Raw genomic sequence first — 15,886 nt, 5'->3', positions numbered from 1 at the left:
TACCTACTACAGTGTGCCGAGTGCAACTCCGAATTTTCCAAGATAAATGGTGAATCTTAAGGGGAGTATTTTATCCTCTTGTGAGGAAAAGTACTTTAAAATGTGCAAAACTGATGAATCAGAGCTTAAGGAAGAGAGACCCCATTCTGGCCAAACTTTAAAGGACGATGTTGTCACACGTTTTCAATGCCGCCTGTTGTGCCACACGAGGCATTTGACCAACAGGCCTCACAGGTGTTGGTAACCTTGTGTGGGAACCCGGTTTTCCTGGCAGGAATTGGGTACTTAGCAAGAACCCGAATTCCAGAAAAGGTGCTGCCTACCTCCACTGGGTTTAACCTTCAAAATCTGGTGAACAGTCATCTTCTTTTACAAACTTTCATGTGGTACAAGCTTCCCTTTAAGCTCTGCTTCTGATGTTGCCTTCCTTTACCTAAAGTGATTCTGAGTCATTAGTGTGATGAAGGAAATACTGAGGCCATTTTTTTCTTTTCTTTTTTTTTTTATCTTTTTCCTTTCCTTTTTTTTTTTTTTTTTTTTTTTGTATTCACCTTTGATACCAGAGCTGCAAAATAGGAAAGAAGTATGGTCATAATGGTGGTCCAGAGGTGACCAAATCTGAATGCTTTCTTCTGGGCACACTGCCAAGGGGAGAGCTGGCTCCCTGATGGGAACTTGGTATGCTTCCCCTAAAGCCTTCATATTTGGGGGTTCTCCTCAGAGAGAAGAAAATCTAGGGGGTGGGGCATGAGCCTCAGAAGCCAACACCATCTGATTTCTCATGGCGAGAAATGCAGGACAGGCACGCTTGCAGGGAACAGGCATGTCCCATGTCCCTCGTATCTCTGGCATATCCAGGATTACCCTGAGTCACCCCCAAATGTCGGATAGCAAAGCCAGCTCAGTGGTAATTGGCCGATTGGTGAATCTTTTCTAAATTTCACTTTCATGACTTAACCAAGTCTTAGTTTCCTGTTTTGCAGCTGTATGGAAATTTAGCTGGTCAGATCATTTGAAGTATGTAATCACCTGACATGCTAAGTGTCTGTGTGTGCCCTGAGATGCAAGAATGACAGTCTGACCTCACCCTGTCCTTGTCTAGGAAACACGCTGGAGAAGAAAGGCGGCAAGGAGTTTGTGGAAGCTGTTCTGGAACTCCGAAAAAAGAACGGGCCCTTGGAAGTAGCTGGAGGTGAGCTGGGGCAGTGCCTTGCTTATTTGGGCATGGCCCGTGCAGCATTAGGAAAGCCTGATTATGAGGCATCTTGGAATTCAGGAGTGCGTGGCCACGCAAACCTGTCTCCGAGCCGGTTAGCCTTACAATTTGGACTTAAGACACATGCAAATTGTCGGGGGGAGTGTAAGGGTTGTGAAAACTACCTTTCCAGTTTTTTTCTTTATTGCTCAAAATAGCTTTTAAATGTTTGGTGTCTAGACTCTGATTTTAAGGAATTACAGCATTCGAGTTTGGCAAAGCTGAGAGCTGAGAATTGTAGGCAGTGATACCGAGCCATCTGCAAAAGTGCTGGCGAGAAGTGCAAATTAATCATTTTCATTCAGCCATCTGTGTGTTTAATGGGCAAAATAGAAATAGACATTTTTCATTTGCCAGTCACACCTTTCCTGATACCAAGGGTAAGAAAATAACTTGGAACCGGATGTGTGGAGAATGATTGCTAGGAGCTAGTGGTAGAGCCTTCTTCCTGCTACTGGCCTGGATTTTGGAATTGGAGGTGGCCAGTAGGAGGTGAAGGACAGAGGGCCTCCTGAGGACCTAGGGGTCCAAACAGTGGGGTGAGGCCCGGTTCACTCCACCAGTGATGTGAGGACAAGCCATTCCCTTCCTTTGGGCTCTGGTTCCTCTTCATACTGGATGGTCCCCAGCATCCAAGCTGTCTTGCAAATCCTCCTGCTGCTTTAAAAATGACTCTTAATTGAATACAGGTGTCAACAGTTACTGTGTGACTTCTACACAAGCCCTCTTTCAGAGGGTACACCAGTGACCCTCTTTGACCAGTCATCCTGGGCTAGGCACGGAGCCTGGTGTGGATAAGAGGGTAGCCTTCGCTCTGCCTTGGACCTCTGCCTTGCCCATTTTCTTTTGCTGGCAATGAGTGTGGTATCAGGTAGGGTACATTTCCAAGTCCTTATAGGTATTTCCACCAAAGTCCCATATTGAACAAGGGAGAACTGATGTAGTATTAACTACCCAGCCAGGGGCTCCTGACCTTTCTTCAATCCCTTCCCAGAACCTCTCTGTGCCAGCCTGGAGGTGCTTCCCATGGGTGGCCCTCAGATGGAGGTGTGATGAGAGGTCAGCCTGGTGCTTCCATACCACAAACTCAGCAGGTGACACCTGGGCCACCGCTGATGCAAACCCATTACATTTAGCATGGCTGAGGATATGGTTGCCTGTTTTAATAACTCATTTTGTCCTTGATATTAAGATCAATTTTAGAAAAAGTTTTAGAACATATAAAGGTGGTGTAAAACCTTAGCCCTGGCTCCACTAACGGATGATGATCACAGTTACCAATGTTTCTTTCCAGTCTTTTCCCACGCATCCTTCAGCAGTGACTTCTCCGGAGGACAGACCAGTGCGTAAACCCCCCAAATCTCATGTTGCCATAGGTCAGCACTTGAGCCCAGAGTCAAGAGTCAAACTGAGACCTCTTAGTTCAGAGCTGTTTCTCTGCACCATGAGGCACTACCCACCGATCACTCTTCCCCAGTACCTACTAGTGCCACAGCAGACCTGACAGTCCTACCCATGAGGACGGTCACCCCAAGTGGGCTCAGGCAACAATCAGACCATAGCAGCGATGTGAGGCCTCCGTGTGTTCCTGTACAGAAATGGCGCAGGAGGCACTCAGCAAACCCAGTACCTAGAACCACCACCTGTGCATTGCACCTTTGGGAACAGGAGTCCCAGAACATGCTCTGGGAGACCCGGCGCTGACTTGGAACACTTCCTAAGGGATAGCACGCCCGAAGCCAGTGCCTTTAGTTCTGATGAGAAGGCAAAGCCTGAGGGAGGGAGCTGGGTGGGGTGTAGAGATGTGTAGTGGGGAAAAGGCAGCTCTTCCCGGAACAGAAACCAGTTCCAGCGTGAAAGAACAATTTAATTCTGTCAAAAACGAAGATCAGTTCAGGAGGAGAAGAGGGCACCAGAGCTGCCAGTCATGTTGCTTAGTGGCTCATTAAATGGAGTTGCTTTCCTAATAGGTTTATCCTGAACTCTGCCGGGGAGATTTATAGACACATCATAATTATGTGTACAGGAGTTCACAGGAGGAAGGGGGCTTAGAGATCCCCAGAGGCAAATTTGAGGCAGCAAACATTCTGACAGAGTCAGTCAAGTTAGGTGGTTCAGGGTCCGCCTCTGGGAGGATGTACAGAGAGGGCTGGCTGTAACCTTGGCTAAAATTCTTAGTGGCGGTGCATCTCAATGCCAGCTTTCCAAGGGTGGCTCTTGGCCTGGTGTTTCCCAAGAAGACTCGCTGGTGAGCAGTTTCTAGGGGGACATCAGAAGCACAAGATGGCAGGCAGCTGCAGCCCTCCCTGGATGCAGGTCACAGGGGAGCCTGGGGGCACGCTGCAGCTGGAGGGCGCTGTGTTGGGCGTGTGAGGGACAGAACTCACTGTTCCTGTCTTGTCTCCTCCAGCTGCTGTCAGCGCAGGTCACGGCCTGCCTGCCAAGTTTGTGATCCACTGTAACAGTCCGGTCTGGGGTGCAGACAAGTGTGAGGAACTTCTGGAAAAGACGGTGAAGAACTGTCTGGCCCTGGCAGACGATAAGAAGCTCAAGTCCATCGCGTTCCCGTCCATTGGCAGCGGCAGGTAAGGGCACATCGTGGCTTGTGAGGTCATTATACTTAGCTGCATACTTAGCCCATAATCGTGGAGCTCTGACTTGTGCACGGTCAGCTAAGGCTGTTTTTGAGCCATCTGCTTTAGTTGAGAAGACCCAAAGCACAGGAGGGGAAAGAATACAAACATTAAGCAATGGTGAACAGCAATTGAAGAGACGGAGTGAGACAGGAAGACTGAGGAACGTATCAAATTTCCTTTGTGACAGCAGATGTCAGCATAGAAAGTGACTTCAGGGTGTAGTGGGACCATCAGAGATGGCGGTTTAGAGAGTGAACCTGCCAGGACACGAAGACTCAGATATGAGGGAAGTGGAGAGGACAGGGGAGGTGTGAAAGCCAGGACCTTCGTTCCAGGAGCACCCTCCCAGCCACAGCATGCCTCTGCCCCTTACCTTTGTATCTCTGGCATCCTTCACTCGCCCCTCCCCCCCCACCCCAACCTGCCAGCTCTGTCTCCATGTGTCCTGCTGTCTGGCTCTTGCAAGGCGGACATGAATGGACACTTCTCTGACAGTGACATAGGGCTGGGTCTGCCCTGGCTTCCAGCGCTGAAGTAGCCCCCAGTAACTCTGGGTGTGCACTAAAAGAAATTAGAGCTCTGAGAAGGGAGAGTGCTTTGGGAACTCCATGCCATGATGCAGGGGCGGTGCCCCACTTCCCATCACATCATGGGGTCCTCCCTGTCCAGGTCTGTGCCTCATGCCTCACACTCTGGATTTGGCACCAGAGGCTGCAGCTGTGGACATCCTGGGCCCAAGAGGGCCATAACCCAGGGCTATGTATTGGCCGTGGCTGCACCTGGGGCATCCGATCCAGACTGTACGCCCACTTGGGTCTCTGCCATCGGACCCTCCCAGTGCCCAGGCAGGGCTGTGTGGCGGCCATATACCGGCTTCCTTTGACACTGCAGGCCGCACAGGGTGACCATCCTCAACCCCCTTCCTCATGTTTAGAGAAAGCGCTTCTTTTCAAGGCACTTGCCCTCCAACCCATGAGGAGCAAAGAGTAGAGTTTGCGAGCTCCATCTTGGGCAGGCTTTGTAATGATGCCTCTCTGAACACTGCTGCCACTGGGGTTCCACACCTCAAGTGACAGAGCTAGCCCTGGGCAGGCTTCCTATCACGTGGCACCGGGAGGTCTGCCCAAGCTGCCCTGTTCCCACAGTATGTGGGGGGGAAGAGGGGCCCTCAGGGGACAGTGATAGCTCATGCCAGCGCCCCACCCTCATGCATGCCCACAGTCTCCCTACCCTGTACGCTGAGTGCCACTTTACTGCCAAAGTGAGGGACATCCAGAGGTATGTGATGACACGTGTGGGTTTGGGTGCCGTCCACACTTCCGGTCTGTGCTTTTAAATCCTGTTCTCTTTTGCCAAGAGCCTATGTTGAACATCACTTTGCAACACCATTTAAGGGTCTCTTAAAAGAAAAGCTAAAGGAGAGGGACCATTGAAAGCCATTTGCTGTCAGGCTGTCGTCAGTTGGTTGTCACAGCCAGTGGCAAAGACAAAAGCCACCATTCTAAGGTCGTCAGCACCCCCCCCACCCCCCGCCCGACCCATAGCTTGAAATTTCCCCAGAACTAGGGAGATGTGTAATGGGTCCCAGAGTCGATTCCGAACCTTTTTTTGACAAAGTGCTTCTGAATCAGAGTTTAAGTAGCCAGCTTCCTGCTTCTTCCACATCCTGTAGACGGTCTGTTCTTTGGCACAGTGCTGCTGTGTGACCTTTGCTAAACGAGTTAGCCTCTCTGTCCATGGCCTCCCTTATCAGTGAGCACCGCTTTGGGGATGGCCCTCCCTCACAGATGGTCCTGAGGCTCAATTAGTGCTTCGGATGCACTTTGATCTACTCTGATGAAAGGTGCTTCCGAAGAAAGAAGCAACAGGAGCCTTTATTGGAGGTAATAATTTCATATTCTTTCATATAGCTATTGGGAAACTTTTAATTGAAGCATAAAAGTAATTCTCTACATTTTTCATGGAGTAAGAAGTTTTTAAAAACAATCCATTGAAAGCTTTTAAGAGGGCAGAATGCCAAAGGCAAGCACATGTGCAATGCCAGCGGCCCCACATCTGTCAGGCAGACCTTGCCCCACAGAGCCATGTAAACAGCTGCCCTCTCTTTCATGAGTAAAGATTAGGATTACACCAGAGCCGGCCTGTAAATCACAGTGGGTTTTAGGAGGGGAAATAAAAAGCTTGTTTGTGGCATCCAGTGTCTCCGGCCTAAAAGTCGGGTTGGAATGAAAATAATAGAAATGCAAACATGTTGGCAAGGAGCAGAGGGGTCACTTTCTCTCAGCCAAGGCCCAGCATGTGGAGGGCCATCCCACCCTTATGCCCTCTCCCTGTAGCCCCCCAGAGGCCAGACCCTGACCTCAGGGAGACTGTCCTTGGGTACTATGGTCACAACATTCATGGATATCCCCACTCTCTCAGCTCTGTGTGACATTAGGGGGCGACCCCCTCTCTGGAGGGGTAGGATATAGGGAATGGGTAGTTTGGAACTTTGATTAAACTCTCTGTAGATTTATGAGCTTCAAGGCCAGTTCATTTTTTTTCAAGTTACCATTTATGGGTATTCATTGAGTCTCACGTACTGTGCTAAACCCTTGATCTGCATTATCTCATAACACCCTTACAGGGTGAGCACTGTCATTAATTCCACTAAAAGAAAAAATAAAAAGGAAGCTGAGAGGGGTTAACTCGCTCCCCTGAGGTGACACGACTTAGACTGGGGATAGCCCGAATTTTAGGGCAAGTCCTTGGCCAAGATGAGAGGCATGGAGCCCCTTCCAGACCCCGGTTGCTCTCCACCAGAGGATCGCCCCACTGCTTGAGGGTGCTGTACAGGAGGAGGTTTTAGGGAAGCTCAGAAACCCCACTGGGGAAGTCCCTGACTTCCCTGGGCCCAGCCATCAGCCTCCCTCCACCTTGAGAATTGGCCTTAGAAGAGATAGGAAGAAACTTACCTACTAGCCTAAGACAAGAACATCTGGAAAGAAGGCTACAGGCCATATGGGGGCTGTGCTCCCCAGCCCATCCCCCCCACCATGCCCTTTGGAAGTGGAGCCCACTGCTCTCAGCTGCTGCCCTGGTCTCTGCCTCTGGAGGGAGTGGCCTTCAGGCAGCCCAACTTGACAAAGGCACTTGCTCAAAGCTACATAAAACATGGAAAATGGAAAGGCGCAGGAGCACCGTGAAAGGGAAACCTAATCCTACCAGAAAAAATGACCACACAGGGACACACTTTCCTAAAGTCACTCAACCTTTTGTGACATCCAGCCCTACCCTCTTGCAAACCACCAAGACAATTAGGTGGACCAGTCCCATACAAAAATCAGAGTCCGTCTAGAATCCACCTTTAATCCTGCTCTGCCTTCAAAGGCAAGCTGCCAGTCTGTCTCCTCCAGAAGAATCTGCCTGGACTCCTCCAACCCCTGAGACATAGCCTCTCCCCACAGGAGCTTCCAGGGTCCCTGATCAGGCTGTGCAACACAGCTCTTGGCTTAGAGTCCTGTGTGCCTGCTGTGGCCAGCCCTGCAGGTGAGCTCACTGATAACAGAGACACTTAGTGATGCCCCATGGAAGGTGGGGGCCCAGCAGGGCTGGAGGCATGACAGTCTCTTATGGGACATGGCCCTTGTGAACCCAGAACCCCTGCGGTCCAGGTGGAATGCAAGAACAGACAACCAATATGTAGCCCCAGCCATCACTGAGCAGGCCGACCCAAAGGGTACGACAGCTCATGTGGTCCCCTTTCACTAGTCTAGAGAAACTGAGGCTGAAGACAACTGAAATGACTTCAGGGGAAGCTCCTTAGTTGGCCCAAGACCAAAAGGCTGGAATCTAGGACACTTGCCTGCAGAGTAACTTAAGGCACATGCCTTAACCATGGCCCCTGGCAGGCCCCATGGGACCTAAATGGGAATATGAGGGACACCTGCCTCTTGGCATCAGCATCCAGTGTATCCACGTCAAGGAGACTAATGCTTGGAGAGGTTAAGGCCCCTGCCCCAGGGCAGCTGGGCTTCAAACCCAAATCTAACACTACAAGGGAAGCCCCATTCCCCTTACTCTACTGTGCGTTGGGGGAGGGGCATCTGGTCTTCTCCAGAAGGTGGACAGAGTGACTGTTGCTCGGGGAGGTGGGCCCAAAGACTTGGCCAAGCAGGGACCCCAACCAGCCAGGAAGCTGGCAGATGAGAGAGACCCCACAGACCAGTGATGCTTCTGAAGCAGGCCCACACAGCACCAGCAACCCTGCGTCACCCTGCCATACCATGCGTGCCAGTAGTCATCTGGGCATCACAGACCCCGATGGCCTTCTGGGGGCCTGAGGCCGACATTGTCGGCCCAGGGAAAGCGCAGTGGTGACAGCGATCACGGGGCCTGGGAGGAAGACAGTTTTGTACCACGTGAGCCTCTAGAAAGATGCTGCCAGACTGCCTGTTCTATAGACGCCACTACCAATTGAGGATGTTCTGCATGTTATCTTGTTCAATACTCATACCCACCAGGGATAACAGGTGCCTTGCTTACCTACCCCATTTCCCCGGATGACAGACAAGACACAGAGGCAGGGCCTGGACTCAAATCCTGTGTGGCTCCACGGCCTGAACCTCTAACTGCCCTGCTGCTCGGCCCTCCTGAGGGTGGGAGGCCATCTGGGCCTCTGCAGCAACACAGCTGCCCCTGACTTGAGGGCTCCGGGTGTGGTGTGTAAAGCACTGCCATGAGAACAGCTGCTGCTATGCTCCATTTTGCTACAAGCGCCGCTCACTATGGCCACGAGAAAACATTCTGGAGCCCTGAAAGCATAAAGAAAGGAATCACCTTCCCCACTCCTTCCTGGCGGCCTGCGTGGTGCAGAACAGCTACAGTCCCTTGGCTGCATTTTTTTCTTTAGGCTGTGGTTGCCTAGGACAGAGGGATGGGTTTGTTAATAAGAGGTTCTCCTGGTAATAAATCAAATTCACTTGCACCCACCAACCTTGAAAGAGACCAGCCCGTGCTCCATTAACAGTAGGGCTGACAGATACTGATACTACGGGCCTAGAGCCTTCGATCCCCACCTTTTCTCCCTCACTTCTAGGTTCTTAACCTTGGGGCCCACCCTGTGAGCTCAGACTAAAACCTCCTTGCTGGCTCCATGCAGAACAGTGGTTCTCAAAGGGTGTGCCCTCGACCTGCCCAGTCGGATTCCCTGGACAGAGCCCAGCAACCTGCATCTGAATAAGCCCTCCCTGATCTTGACACAGGCTGCTCGGGAGGGTGGGCCAGGCTCCCCGTCCTGCCTCGGCTTCCAGGCACTTCTGGAACTCCTGCAGATCTGGCCACTGGCTTTTCTCGCCAGGGATTAAGTTACAGGCCGTAATCTGAGTTTACAGTGGGAAAATAAGTATTGGCTCTTTGTGAGACACTTTAAAGGGTCCCTTATTCCAGTGACCCCCGTGACCCTGTAACGGCATAGCCCTCCCCCAAAGCTGGCCCTGGTCTCACCCTCAGGACTGGGCCTGGGTGAAGGGCAGCCTGTACATGCTCAGGCACCCAGAGCCGGTGTGAGGTGGACCCCCACAACACTCATGTATACACGTGCCCCTAGGAACGTGCCCTAAAATGGGAAGTCGAGTTCATGTCTTCGAATACTTGCCAACAAGTGCCTTTTCCCAGACAACCTATCCTGTGAAAATGGTCAGGGCAACTCTGTCAGGGGTGATGAGAACAGCTTCTTCCCAGAATGAGCTTGCAGATCTGAGAGTGGATGGGGGGAAGGGGAATAGCTTGCTTTGTGGGTCCCACATTCTCCCCCCTTCCAGCGAAACCTTTCATTCAGCATGGTCCCCACCACCCTCCGTCCTGCCCCACCTGCTGGGCACCCTTCCTGCGCTGCTGGTAGACAGGGCGCCCAGGATCTGCTCCAGGGGAGTCTGGGCCTGACACCCCCTTCCTGCAGCTGCTACACTTGTGCAGCTCTTCCTTCGGCCTCTGAATCCCGCTCCTTCCGGGCAGTCCTGTGCTGGCTGGCTGCCTTGTGGGCGCCGTGTGGCTGAGGACGAGCCTCACACCCCACTGTTGCCCAGAGGCCCCTCGGCACAGGCTGGGAACATGCCCCGGGTGACACCCCTTGTCTGCTAAGAATGAGCTTCACTTCCAAAGCATCTACAAACTACTAGGGATCCATCTTCCAGATGGGCAAAGCCCTGTTTGATGAAAACCAAGTCACTAGAATGGTTTTGCCCTGTGGCCCTGAGATGTGCTTAGTACTGACAACTGGAGAGTAAGTGTGGCTCTCCAGAGGAATAAGCTAAGGTAGTTCAAAACTCAGAGGCACTTAGCAAGCAAGGCTCAGAATGTTCTAAGAAAGCCTCCACCTTATGCATTTGAAAACCTCTCACCTGGCAGCATCTGAAGGAGGGGTGTGGCCTAAGCCGGCAGGCTGGCCCAGCACTTTGGATACAATGGCCCACAGGCGGGGGGCTCTGGAAGACTGCAGATCTGCCAATGAAAAAAGAATTCCCCATGAAACCTGGCCTCAGACTCTCACCTGAGGATCCTTAAGTGTACCCAGGGTGTCAGTAAGGGATCTGAATCCAGACCACTGGCTCAAAACCCACATCCTTTCTGCCAGCCTAGGTAAGCCGCTATGTTCCTGCCACTGTCCCGGGTTCCCTGGGTCCTGCACCTGCGGTGTTGACCAGGAACAGCCCCAGGCACATGTAGAGCAAGAGACTCCAGTCTCTCTAGACCTCATTTCAGATTCTGCCAGAGTTCTGAGCCCTACCTCCAAAATTCCCACCTGACTTTTACCTTAAGTGGACATATGTGAATTCACAGCCATCTGGCGGGGAAATTTGAATGCCATTTCTTGAGATAAAGAGCCCCCTCGGCCAGGAGTCGTCCCCTGCACTCCCAGCCCCCCATGCCCTGGCCTATGGGTGATAGCAAGCTGGTGGGTCCTGGGATGCACTCCAGGCCAGCAGCCCCAGCACCTGTCAAGTCTAAGGCCCACATGAAGGCTTTAACGCCCCATGTGTGTGAACAACAGTCCCCTCCTGTAGAAGCTCCAGCCTCCAGCTGTCCCATGGGGGAGGGGTGGCATCAAGCCCCGTCCTAGTCACAGTAACACTGGGAACAGAAATGTGGGAACTCACACTACCCTTGGGAGACTCCACGCAGGAGACACAAGTCGTGCGTATGTGCTTGTTGCTTGGCCCTTCCTCTGTGTGTGAGCAGCCCTCGCAGGCACTGAGGCCCCTCGAGGCGAAGCACAGCACCCAGCCCTGGGGGCCTCCGGGAGGGAGGGCGGCAGGCCCATGGCCACGGTGGCCCCTGGTTGCTGAGCCCCCTTCTCTCCTGTAGGAATGGCTTTCCAAAGCAGACGGCAGCTCAGCTGATTCTGAAGGCCATCTCCAGTTACTTCGTGTCAACGATGTCCTCTTCCATCAAAACGGTGTATTTCGTGCTTTTTGACAGCGAGAGTATAGGCATCTACGTACAGGAAATGGCCAAGCTGGACGCCAACTAGGCTGAAGTACAGAAGCAGCCTGCGCCGCGCCCCCGCCTCTGATCTGAAAGAAAGAAAGAAAAATCCCCTTCACGCCTGTTGGGAGGCGGAACCCTTTCATTTCCAGTTTTGCTCATCTAGGGAAGATAAGGTTTTGGTTTCCAGTTTAATTGTTTTTGACCTTCTAAAATGTTTTTACGTTAGCACTGATAGTTGGCATTACTGTTGTTAAGCACTGTGTTCCAGACCGTGTCTGACTTTAGTGTAACCTAGGAGATTTTATAGTTTTATTTTAATGAAATCCTGCTTGACGCAGAACAGCGGGGAGAGCAGTGTCTTCTACGTGTGGCCGAATCCAGGAAGCCTGTTTTGTAACCGTGTGTCGTGGTGCTTTATTGTACACCCAGTGGCGTTCTTTTTACTATAATGTTCCTTTTTTTTTCCTCAAGAAGAAAGATCATGAATTTGCAGCAGACTTCATTTTTGTTTACTTTTTGTCTTAATGATGGATTTGAAAATGAAAGATTTAAAAGGCAGAACAGAATCTGTTGTCCTTAATTATATTTGCGATTTGGAATTTGTGTGAATCGATTTAGTAAAATGTTAAATTGCTGTGGTGACTGGCTTGTTTCAAGTTACTGTGCCCTTGAGCCCTAGGTGGACTTCTGTCACAGGATGGGGGACGAGAGCGGCTGCCCCCAGAGCCACCACAGGGCCACCGCTGCCTGGACACAGGAGCATCTTCAGGCCCTAATGACTGGTAGGGGGAGCTCATTTAAAGTCTCTCCTTCATCCTTGTGACACTTGGGCAAGGGCGTTCTCCCCATTTCACAGGTGACGAAGCAGGTATACTGAAAGCCATGTGGGTGGTAAGTGGCAGACTGGTACTTGAGCCCAGATCTTCAGAATCTGAGCCCAGCTCTCTCCTCCCGTCTGCCCCCTCCTGACAGTCTCTCTGGTTCATGGACAGGCCCAGTGTCTCTGGGCCGCTTGCCACACGGAGCTGGAGAAGCCTGGAGACTTCTGCCGGAGCTGGGTCGGGCCTCTTGTTCCTGTAGGACAGGGTCCCTGCGGCCAAAAACTTTCCAAGGGCAAGGTGCCACTCCCAAGGTCCCCGAGATGTGCTTCCAGCTTTGACATGCTTTCTCACAGCTGTGGGTGTTTAGTGATGCAGATTACAGCTGACCCTTGAATGAGGTGGGGGTTCGGGGCACCAACTCACGCACAGTTGAAAGTCCAAGTCTAATTTTGACTCCCCCAACACTTACCTACCAATAGCCTACTGCTGACTGGAAGCCTTGCTAATAACAGCCGATTAACCTATTTTGTATGTTACGTGCATTATAGGCTGTATTGCTACAATAAAGAAAGCTGGAGAAAAGAAAATGTTGTTAAGAAAAACGTAAGGAAGACAAAATACATACACCATGTTATACTGCATTTATCAAAAAAAAATCCTCGCATAAGTGGACCTGTGCAGTTCAAACACATCTTGTTCAAGGGTCAGCTGTATTTACAGAGATCCCAGCTGGACGACAGTGGCTAAACCTTGTGTTACCTAAATTCAGCAAAACAAAGACACTCTTTGCTTCAGAAGGTACATTTGCCTAAAATGCACAGAAGACCGTTTCTCTCTAAAAAGAAATAGGCCTGCTTCTAGAACAGACTTTAACCAGGAGAAAATATGCAGCACACACATATCAGAGATGAACATAAAGGATCAGTTTTCCTTTCCCAACTGTGCCTAATGAAATCAAAATAGAAGTCCTAAGCCATCACACAACCGTGCTTTTCAATGAAAAGGCAACTGCTTCTAACTCAAACCTGAAAGACAGTTTTTTCCAAGTTTCTCATAAAGGTAAGGTGTTGTTAATACTTTTACTTTTCTTCCCCAAGATCTCTGAGCCTACACTTCCTACTTCTTGATTAGAATTTGATAAAAAAAAAAAAAAAAAAAAAAAGAAAAACTTTATTGTGGTCTTTTCAAGACGCATCTTAAAATGTTATCAGGTCAAAAGTAGTATCTTCAAAGTGTTTGCTCGGACAAACCACACGGTGCAGTCATTCACCCAAAAGCATTGTGTCTATAGGTAGAATCCTCAGCATGCAGGATAACGAGCAACAAACCTTGCTATTATTAGCTGGGGATGGTGATCATTCGCTGTGTGCCAGTCACTGTCTTGAGCCCCTCAGGGGCATAATTTCATTGTGCCTCAGGGATAATTCGATGGGCACTTTCTGTTTTCAGAGCCATTTTGCAGCTGAGAACCTTGAGGCTGGGAGAAGTTAAGTAACTTCCTAGTGATCACACGACTAGTAAGTCACCACCAGACTCAGATACAGAGATGCTGACAACTACAGTACAGGGCCCCTAATGGCTCACTCTTATCAGCAACAAAAGGAAATCCAGTTAACCATGGTGGTATTTTTTTTTAATGCTTATTTTTGAGAGAGAGAGAGAGAGAGAGAGAGAAAGCGAGCAAGCTGGAGAAGGGCAGAGAGAGAGGAAGAAGACGGAGGCTCCCAAGTGGGCTCTGTGCTGACAGCAGAGACGTTTAACCAACTGAGGCACCCAGGTACCCCCACCGTGGTGGTATTTCTAACTTGGAGACTGAAACACAAAAGGAACCGAGGGTTAAAAGGCCTCTAGGTGAATTGCATTTCCTCAACTTTGGAGAAGGACCACAGGAGCAAATCCTATTATTTAGCAAGGGGCCTCCACTAGATGGCGCTAAGAGGACTGGGAAGCAAATGCAGGAAAGGGAGCCAGCTTAGGCTCTTCCTCCAGCACCCACAAAAGAATAAGTTGCAGTTGTCGGGATTTGCGTGAATTGTTTACCATAATCACCTAAATGTTTCTAAACTTTCACTAATCCAAAGTGCGTCTCGCCCCTGAGATGTGGGCTCATTGAAGAAATGCTTTTCAGTGAAACAGAAAAGAGAGCCAGCCAACTGCCTGGGATTCCCATCATGTCTAAACCACCCAGTTAGTTTTTAAAACCAGGATCAAAAATTGTTCTCTGATGTCAGCCTCATGTTTACAGGGGAAAAAGAAAACAGCTCATTACTTGAAAGAAAACTTGGTGTAACTGCAAGGAAAACTTGAAATGCACACATGCCTCCATTCAAAAGAGCTGTTGCAGTTAGTGAAATTTACCAAAAATGAAATTATTCTGTAAGCTAGGGGCTGTGCAGCCCTGCAATCTGGTGGTGGCACTAGATAGACAACAGCCACCCCCACTCCCTGTTCCTGAGGAGCAGCCCTTGCCCTCGGCAGCTGGGCTCTGCCCTCAATAATCCAGACAATTTCCTCCGCCTCCTGCATCTGAGATCTAACACAGCACCATAGCTCCCACTGGGACTAATATGACAGTAATAACTACTGTGTGTGTGTGTGTGTGTGTGTGTGTGTGTGTGTGTATGCACACCCATATCCCAGTCCTCTACATCCACTTCAGCTGGATGGCAACCCTGTGATGTTGGTAATACTATCCCTATTTTACAGACGAGAAAACTACAACACAGAGAGGTGAGGCATATTCCCCAAGGTCACACAGCTCTCAGTGCTAGAGCTGGGACATGAGCCCAGTTGTCTAACTAAACAAAGTGCTCCCCATTGTATGTTCTCTGAACCTCCAAGGTGGCCTCTCCTTTGGTATGTACTCCCAAGTTCTGCTGCAGTTAGGCAGGCCTTCTTGCCTATTCCAGACAGGTCGTGTGTGGCCAGCCCTGGCAGCATGAACAGAACATGTTAGAGGACAGATGAATAGAAATGTATGTTAAAGCCATCTAGGGGCCAACGGGATTTACTGGGTACTTACTATGAAAAGAGCCACAAACGGGCAAAGGCAGGTGAGACCCTGCCTCTGTCCAGCCAAGTGGGAGACCCAGAAACATGCGTGCTAAATGGGCAGGGACTCGGGAGGGAGCTGTGTGCACTAGCTCAGTGTTGCAGGGGGTGGGGGTGGGGGTTGTGCAGCAGAAGACATAGACAGGACTTCATAGGTCAGGGTGATACATGGTAAGTGGCCACACAGCACACAGGCCTGGCGGTGCCAGCCAGGGGAGCTACGGGTCTGCCGGGGGCCAAGAAGCCCAGACCTGCACCCCACGTGCAGCCAGGCCAGCCACATCCGCCATGGCCCCTGCTCCTTGGCTCTGGCCCCGGCATGTGGAGCTGTCCATCTGTGCCTGTGTTTATCTGGCAGAATTCCTCCTGCCCGTTCAGGGTCAGGCGGCTGTGTCTGGTCACAGCTACAGTCTGCCCTGACAGAGAAAAGGCAAGAAGGCAAGAAGACAGGAGAAGAAAACAAGAGATGAGCAGTCACTTCTGTCTCTCGTCCAGCCACGCAGTCCCAATCCTGGTCCCCATCTCGAGGCCGGAGGGGTGGAAGACCCAACTGGGCCGGTCAGGGCCGGGTGCAGGCAGTCCTCAGGCAGTTTCCTCAACATGTCACTCAGGCTGTGTCATCATTCACCCTGAGTGGGCCGGCACTCCCTCTGTCA

The 15,886-nt window shown here is 50.8% G+C and overlaps 1 protein-coding gene across 4 annotated transcripts in view; it reads left to right on the top strand.

Annotated features, from left to right (window-relative positions):
* The window catches only part of LOC125935504 (core histone macro-H2A.1), an 89,490-nt gene extending 77,497 nt beyond the window's left edge, over positions 1–11,993 (top strand). For all 4 annotated transcript variants that reach the window (XM_049649209.1, XM_049649207.1, XM_049649208.1 and 1 more), the window contains exons 7-9: positions 1,103–1,192; positions 3,666–3,840; positions 11,236–11,993. In XM_049649209.1, the coding sequence (XP_049505166.1) occupies positions 1,103–1,192; positions 3,666–3,840; positions 11,236–11,401 (431 nt within the window). In that variant the 3' untranslated portion in view covers positions 11,402–11,993. The remainder of the gene's footprint in view (positions 1–1,102; positions 1,193–3,665; positions 3,841–11,235) is intronic.
* Positions 11,994–15,886: the final 3,893 nt, after the last annotated feature.

This window comes from Panthera uncia (genome assembly GCF_023721935.1).
Source record: "Panthera uncia isolate 11264 chromosome A1 unlocalized genomic scaffold, Puncia_PCG_1.0 HiC_scaffold_17, whole genome shotgun sequence".
Lineage (NCBI taxonomy): Eukaryota > Metazoa > Chordata > Mammalia > Carnivora > Felidae > Panthera > Panthera uncia.
This window is presented reverse-complemented; position numbering and strand designations above follow the sequence as displayed.